The sequence below is a fragment of the Cyphomyrmex costatus genome, unplaced genomic scaffold (assembly GCF_001594065.2).
Source record: "Cyphomyrmex costatus isolate MS0001 unplaced genomic scaffold, Ccosl1.0 scaffold467, whole genome shotgun sequence".
Classification (NCBI taxonomy): Eukaryota; Metazoa; Arthropoda; class Insecta; order Hymenoptera; family Formicidae; genus Cyphomyrmex; species Cyphomyrmex costatus.
The window spans coordinates 487,618-496,466 of record NW_017278933.1 but is presented as its reverse complement, the minus strand read 5'-3'; the positions used below and the strand labels follow the sequence as shown (position 1 = coordinate 496,466).

General features: G+C 34.7%; 1 protein-coding gene across 1 annotated transcript; it reads right to left on the bottom strand.

The window, feature by feature from the left end:
- Positions 1–2,914: 2,914 nt before the first annotated feature.
- LOC108777772 (uncharacterized) lies at positions 2,915–7,361 on the bottom strand. The gene is made up of 7 exons (XM_018544731.1): positions 7,329–7,361; positions 5,123–6,626; positions 4,927–5,051; positions 4,539–4,832; positions 4,112–4,336; positions 3,574–4,020; positions 2,915–3,058 (listed from the first exon to the last, which is right to left on the bottom strand). The coding sequence occupies exons 1-7, from the start codon at positions 7,359–7,361 to the stop codon at positions 2,915–2,917; spliced, it is 2,772 nt and encodes a 923-aa protein (XP_018400233.1).
- Between the last annotated feature and the right edge of the window lie 1,488 nt (positions 7,362–8,849).

The window sequence follows — 8,849 nt, the reverse complement described above, 5'->3', positions numbered from 1 at the left end:
GACAAGTTCCGTAGTAAAAATGCGATTAGTAAATAATATGTATCCTAAATATCCATATTATACTTCGTATATAAGAGAAAGATTATACGCGGTAATTTTCGATTTCTCAAATCATGAAAGGGAATTAAAAATTCTTCCGAGTTTCCTCTAAGCGGCTGCATGTTAAATCGTGGTCGCAATTAAGGTCGTGTCCTTGTTCGATACCATTTACCATGGAAATGGATCTAATTAAAATGTTAGTCCTCTACAGACACGATTGGAGTCTTTAAGACAAACAACAGCAGTAGACCTTGTAGACAATAGTACATCTTTTCCCACTATCTTCCGGCGGGAGTTCTCACGTTTCGCTGCGACAAGCAACGTGTGATCTTCTTGAAAAGACCTGAAAAGGAAGTTCGAAGGTCAATGAATTGTAGATATTGTTGCATCAAGCAAGTTAATTTATTCGACTCTGTTAGTTTCATTTCTTCTCTCGCATCAAGTTCTTGCTCATTAAGTATAACACCATTTTCATGACATCGAATGGTTATAATATACACACGATATCACCTAATTTTCCTGTGTATAATGACTTGATGTACGGATGTAATTTCATTTCTTTTCTGTTAAGAAAAATCTAAATATAGGAAAATTAAGAGATCTACTAAATATTTTTATTAAATATATTTTTAATACTATTGTATTAGAAAGAAAAGAAAAGAAACGAAATTACTTTCTATTTCAAATTATTACATAGAAAAATAGGTAATATTATCAGAAGACGCGCGGTAGTATCTCCGGCCATATCCAAAAACTGACTTTTAATATACGCAATTTATTATAACAATATAAAATATTGTTAAGTATTTCCAGATATGAAATTTAACGTTGATATATGAATTACTTTTCTATATGATTTTACTTATGAATGAAAGAACAAGCTCGAAATTCGCGACACAAAGTCTCATTTCACTGTACAATTGAATTGAGAAAACTGACTTACGCGATATGCATATAAGCGTATCACGTACGAGTGTATATTTAGATGCAGCAGTATTCAGATAGTCGTGACACTTCTTGGCAAACGTCCAGCTTTACGAAATCGGCGAAAGTAATCGAATGTGGTTGGTAAATGCATAGGTAAAAGGTGAGCTCAAATAACATACAAACGCGACAAGATTTCGAAATAACCACGCCCGCAGTTTTCTAAAATCGAAATAATAAAACGCTTTAAATTATTCATCACATTAATATATATATTATATGATTAATATATTGAATATCAGAAAAATAGTATTGTATAGAAAAATATGACACGATAAGAATGCTCCGAGAATCGACATCTCTAATTTGAAATCCAGTTCACGTAAGTCGGGTTGACCTAATTCATTAAAAAATACACATATATTATAAATAACCATCAATTCTCTTTTCGTTAAAAAAAACATTATTTTTTGCAACGTAAAGCCTTTTTATTAAATTGGATGTCAATTAAAATTTAAAACTTACGAAAAATATTGTATACAAATATTTTAAAACTAACAATAAGAAGTTTCATGCGAATTGTTTTTATTTCAAAATATTTAAATAGTAAATTGATTAACATGAGGATTTAATGTAAAAAATATGTGTACGTGTACTTTATATACAATATATATATTATATATATATATAACACATATACATATAATTACAAGAATAAGACATTTTACAATTTAAACACAATTAAAATGCAAAATAACTGCGTAATTCTTTTAGATAATTGAAATTATTACAAATAAGCTTATTTATGGATATAAAATTCATATTTTATATTTAAAAAATGTTTATTAACGATAATTTCAATGATAGAGACAATTTTGTAAGTTGCAAGTCATAATATGACAACATGATGCAAATCATGTCGTCTTTAATTTCTTATACTTTTCCATCTTATTATTAAATGTATAAAAAAACTTATATTAAAACTTAATAAAAATACATACGTCCGGATATAAAATACATTTATCCGGTGCACTGGCCACAATAATCACTTACGCATGTAGGTAGAATTGAAACATTCACCCGTTTGTATTAAATATCATTAAGTTAAAAAGTTTATCTGAGAAAATGAGGTCAAGGACTACTATTTTAACATAACACTATTTACAATTCGCTCACATCATTCACGGAAACACACTATCAAAATAGTCTGCACATACACAAATAATCGTCTTGAGCATTTTCTACACTTGATACGTCATCGTCTGGCACGCGACTCCTACAAAAATATTAAACAAAACAAAATAACATTAAACATTATTTTAAAAGTTTTAGAGATTTTTTTTGTAATAAATAAAATTATATTTGTTTAATATTCTGATTGTAGAAATAATTTTAAAAAATGTACTTTTAGAATGCTTTAAGATTTAAAATAAAATATCTGAAAAGTACAACATTAAATTGAATTTCTATATTAATAGAAATATTTATCTATATTATATGTTTATTTAAATATTGGAGAAAATTAAGTAGGGGAGAGTGGTCTACATCGGACTTATTTGCAGTTTTTGTTCTCTATAAGGCGTAAATAAAGTCCGATCATAAAACCAATGATGCTGTTCGAAAGATTATTTAATTTTCTTCATTTTTGCTTGAGACCATTTTGACGTATCTCTTACCTGTGTCGAACTATAATGGAAAACGTAAAAATGCATTTTTCATTATAATCTGACTTCATAGTTCCAAATCGGATCTTTCCTATTTTTATGGACTTTTAGATAGAATTTTAAAATATTTTAATTAATTTTTGTTAGTATTGAGTAAAAACGAGCAATTTAAGACTCAAAGACAAAAATACAGTTTATATTATTAGAATTAAAATCAATAAAAATTTCCATTAATCTGAGTCTGATGATATTTTATATTTAGTGTTCCTTAGACCAGATCTGGTCGGTCAATCACCATATACTACAACCAAGTTGTAGCGACCTTCTTTCTTTGATGAATTAGCTGGCTTACTCGTCTTTTTATTGTTTTTTGTATAAGTCCGATTTGCACACCCAAAGAAAGGTCCGATTTGGACACGGGTTCTTTCGAACTATTGGAACAAATTTTACAATAAACCTCAAAAGTAATCGCAAAACTCTTGATATTTTTTAATTCTACACTCTTTAATTATCTTAAATCAATTACCGATCAAATTTTTAACATCTTTTAAATAACGATTTACAAGGATTTTCTTTTTTAAACAAATTTTCGCATAGTAGCCGAAAATACATATTTGCGTCTATTCTATGAACATTACGACAGAGTACTACCAAATTGCTGTCACATGTTCGGTGTCTTATAAGGATTTTACGTTATAAATAGCACGCAAATCTGCTTAACCGTATTTATTTAAATTAAAAAGGTCCGATCTAGGACATTCTCCCCTATATCAATTTAAAAAATGTATATAACGGTATGCAAATTATATTTTAAAAGCATATTGGAACATTCTTGTTAAAGTTTGTAAAATATTAAATAGAAGATGTAATTTTGCAAAATAAAAAGTAAATTAATAGGAATTCGTTTTGAAATTTTAATTCTAAACGTTAACTCAATCATACATGCCTTCGAGAGTCTAGAATGCGGCGTAGGAGGTTCAGTATCGTTGTTATCGTATTCACTATCGGCAGGCGACGCAAACTCCTCATGTTCCATGATGCCCCACAGAGGAACACTTTCTGGACCTGTGGAAGCCACAGCCAAATTGTTCACAGCCTGGGGCAGTACTTGATAGGCTTTTTCGATCGATTCGAATGTATCGGACTTTTCCGTTGCCTTTGTATCTGTTTGCAAAGTTTTCTTTGATTCCTTCTTGTTTCTTTCTACTTCCATCAACACTTTCTCTTGTCTATACTCGGGATTTGATGTAGGAGTAGTTACACTTGGCTGAGGCGTTACTATATAAACGCGTTCTCTGTTCACTGAAGAAATTCCTATGGGAAAGCCTTGCCACATATCCTTGGATGCGGTGGGAGCATCAGTAAGACCTTCAGACTTTTCAATTTGCATTTCCTTAAACAGAAAATATGAAAAGAAAGATAAGGCATTATTTTTTATTATTAATATATTTATAATTAATAAAACTCTTATTAATTATTCATACTCGCGATCCTTCCGCACGATTGCTGGCCGATCCTTTATAATTTTCATCACTAAAGCTGAATCCGCTCAAAGTAATAACCTTATTATTATTATTGTGAGAATCAGTTGCGTAATTAACGGGCTTAGTAGTCATAAAGTACTCTGTAGGGATCTTTTTTGAACGGAAAAGGTATGGTTTGTTCGAATTAGGCAATATTGTACTAATAGTTGTGCCCTTTGAATATTCCTAAATTAAACACAAGTAAAAAAAAAACAGTCATTATTATTATTAATATCACATTTACTGTAAATATACATGCACTAGAACCAGCATTGAAATTTTTGGCATTGATAATAATTATCTCTATCGTTTCTTCCCTGTCCATAACTTATTTATCCCTTATCTAATTTATATTTAAATACACGTTTGTTAAAAACACATGGCATACCTGTATCGTCCAATTATCAATATTCTTTTGTAGTTTATGTACATCTATGGAATTGTTTGTTTTAGTATCAACTGATTTCTTAGCATCGTCAAATGTCTTCGGTAAAGATGGTAAAGGCTCTAAAGGTTGAAAAATATGTGACGAATTTGGAGGACTGATTACTTCAATTCTAGTTCTTGATTCTTCGCCGACGTAACTGTCATGATTGGATTCACTGGTGTCAGTATTTTTTTCATGCATTGGATGGAATGGAAGTGGTGTGTATTGCGATGTATAGGGAATGATAACTTGTACCTGAAAGTTTTGGTAACAGAAATACAGCTTATGACAATAAGATGATTTCTCTCCGAAGATGTATTTTTCTACTCAAGAAGCACAATCTTATCACCTGTCTATTCCTTGTTGCCCCTTGCTGCCCAGACGTTCCGTCCAAATTAACATTAATATTATCACTCACTGTTTCTTCCGCTATATCATCATTTAACAGGTTCCGAGATGATTTTCCGTTTATACCTTGAAATCGAAAAACAATTGATCTTCTTTTTTATCAAATTGCAAAATATTTTATTCTCGATTTTTTATACCTTGAGTTATGTTATTATTGATTTTAGATTCTTTTGCCACGGTATCAACTATCTCGATGTAATCTGTAGGAGGATAAGATTCCGTTGAAGCAATGCGTGTTCCGAAAATCTCATCGCCAAGTGCTACAGTTGTCCCGGTAATCTCAGTACGCTGAAAGTCCGCAAACGCGTTAGAGGTCGACGGTATCGAGGACGAGTGCGTCCGACTTTCATCCTTCTGCGTGAAATCTAGCAACAGTGACTCCTCAAAATTTATTGAATGTCCAATGTTTCCAGAAGACTCGTCTAAAGGTGCGTTAGAGCCCTCGGCGACGTTAGTACTGGAAGACAGGTCGTTGTATGGATGCTCGTAATTATTTGGTACTCGATCAAAACTGGAAATTCCGTAGCTGCTGGGAAAATTTTGATTAGTTTGGCTCACGTCAGATCCACTCGATCCCGTTACTTCATAAAGTTCTTCGTTATTAGATACTCCCGAAGTATGACCGTGAGACACTTGAGTGCCACTGGAAGACAGATCATTATGTGCCAAATTATTTTGATTGACATTTTCAAATTTTCCGTGGTTTGTACTGGGATTAGTATACCCTAGTTCATGAGAAACAACTCCTTCGCCTGAATAAGTCGAAGGACCTGGATAGACAGGTTGTTCGTTATGTCCACCATTGAAAATAGGTCCTGCACCGTTGGAAATTGATGATGATGGTAAGTTAAGGTGTCCTGAGTTTTCATCGGGAGTGACTTGTACAGGTAAAGGTTGATTAAAATTGACTGCTTTAAAGAGCGGTGGCATTGCTCCAGGAAACAGATGCGGATTCAACAATGGATTAATGAAAGAATCGTCCTGTCCAGTATTGGGCAATACTGGCGCATGAGAGAAATCCGGAGCTCTGACTTCTTGCGAGGCAGCATGATAAGCGTCATGAGGTATTTCTTGATTTGTAGGCAAGTATCTACCTGACGATTCAAGTGGCGGTGGCGCATACGAAGCGTCTCCTAAATGTCCGTCATGTCCTTGATGCGTGTCCTGTATCGGTACCCAGGGGATTCTGTTGCAAGAACTGCAATTCTTGGTTTGAATCGGAGCAGGATATCCCGAATAATCGTTGGAAATATGGACGGAGGACGGAGGAAGAGGTGGTTTCTCATAATCCACTGGGGGAGGACCATTGTAGGCTGCCACGCGTGGTAAAGGAGCGGTTTGACTAAACTCAGGCTGTGGAGGCAGTACTGACGGCGGCGGCGGTGGTTGTTGTTGTGGCGAAGAATCAGGACTAAACGGATTCAACCAGTTCATTAGCTGTTGGAAATATCCTGGCTGCGGAGTTGACTGATAATTCGCCAATCTTGGGATTCTGCCTGGATAAGGTTTTGGTGGAGGCGGTGGAACGAGATATTCGTTAATTCTGTGAATGCGTCGAACATTGTACGATCTACCCCAAGCATTCTGGTTAGCGAAAGCCCCGTTGATTATGCAGATTATCAACAGTAAAAATGGCAAGATCTGCAACACGAAATATGAAAGTTATAAGCAATCGAATTGGATTGAGTATGGCATACATCGATGCGTTGTTTCCATAGTGAAGCGTTTAAGATAAAAATGCTAATGTTACTAACTGAAAATAATTTTGTTGTAACTGCAAATTATTTTATTATAATGAAAAAATAATAACATTGAAAGTGAGAAAACTTCGTTTTAAAATGATTTAACGAAGTATTCGTCAAATCGAAATTTTCACTATACACAATCTTAACTAAAAATGAGAAACACAAATGTTTATTAAAGTAGATGGATACATGCTAACAATTGTTTTTCTCTTTCTCAATATGCTAGGTATCATTTGCCTAACGAAATCTCGTGCGCATTATATTATTATGTACACTTTCCGCAACGTCAATGACGTGACAGAGAATAACGTGCAGAGAAGCGAACTGGGTCGCACCATGAGAATCATTCTAGCCACCGCGAATTATGTATGCCGTGCGTGAAACTAGACGCCTTCTCCCTTGTTATTCCAGAACGGAGTCCTCGTTGAACTCGGTTTTCCTCTCCTTAGTCCTAAATTCAGCTGATTACTCCGTTTTAATAATACGCCGTTTGCAATTTACGCACGTCTAAGGAACGAACAATATTACCGCGCCGCAAAAATCATTTAGACGCAAAGCGGCTAACAATTGGTTTGCGTTTAAGTGCCACAAATCATACGCTCTCGTCACGCTCGTAATCCTCAAGTTTCATATTCGCTTAACGAATTGTTAAACTAAGTGTTATTAGATTTTGTACGATGCTCTTTATGTATCTCTAATTTCAAAATTGGCTTTCAAACCGAGTGAAAACTCGCGCAATTGTCATTCGAGATTCTAAGACTCTTCGACCTATTTAACCAACGTATAACTCCACAATCATCATCTTCCTCAAGAAATTCTAAGTTAACCAATCATTATCGACAGCAAGAGGTCATAAGGTATCTGAATGCAATATTACTGTAAGGTCAAGAATGTGCCACGAGAAAGGATCACGAATTCAATTCCAGTAGAATTACTTTGATCCATTACTCAATTATTCAATTGTAATAATTATATTTATTTAAGGATAAAAATTTAAAACTTTAACGTATTTCTATATCATTTCTTAATCAATTTGGACATTAATTACTTATTTAATTATTATGGTCCATTTATTATGTCATAGTTTCTACGATATTAATATTCAGGTTACTACAAGAAATAAATAAATATTTTTCACGAATACATTCAAATATAATAATAATTATGTGTAATTATATATATAATTATTATATAATAAAACAAAGAATATATCAATAACACAGTAAAGATTTATAGTACACACTACAAGCATTTACTGTAATTTTAATTTCATTTCTTTCTTTTTGCTTAAAATAGTTTTTATAGCTAGATTTTTGAGTCACTAATACAATCGAATTAAATTCGACGTACATTCGAGTTTTGCGTCTGATGTATTATTCCACAGATGCAAGAAATCATATCCCTCACCGTTGAATTTCCACAAAATCCGCGGTGAATTATATTTTCGCACAGGCAGGAAATGAAAAAATTTTTGGTACTAGGAAGCTCTTGCCACGGAAGACCGCGAGGAAAACGAAGGAAATGTCGAAGAAAGGCCGGGGAATTGTCGCGATTCGCAGCACCCGCGGCAGCGTTGAGATTCTCCCACGTCGATTGAATGCAAGGGAGAAAGAGTTCTCCACGTGCTAGTTCTTCGCGTACGTGCAGCTACGTCGTCGCCGCCGCTCTCGTGAGAGAGAACGAGAGTAAGACGGCGGGTGACCGTGTTTGTCCCACGAACCGGAAGCCGCGTAGGAAAGTGAAGAAACGGAAGAAAAGAGACGGCGCGCTCGCGCACACTATACGCCGCGCCGCGAGAAACGCACCTCTAATAACGCGTTACGACGATTTTACGCGCACATGGGAGCACGTTATGCAAATTGCTTCCGACCAGGTCGCAACTCTACCTTGCAACTCTACGTGCGACACGCGCGATTCGCGACGCGGCGCGTCGCGTACGTGGTTTCGTTTACGGCTCGCAGGTGTTCGACGCAAGGTAGTTTCTCGCCTGATGACTGACTATAACGCGCGAATCGAAATTGTCACGCTTATCCCACGGAGATACTTCACGGAGTAGTTAGAAAATGTTTCCTCTATATTTACGTATATACTTCGAAAATTCACTAGACAGCAAAATTCC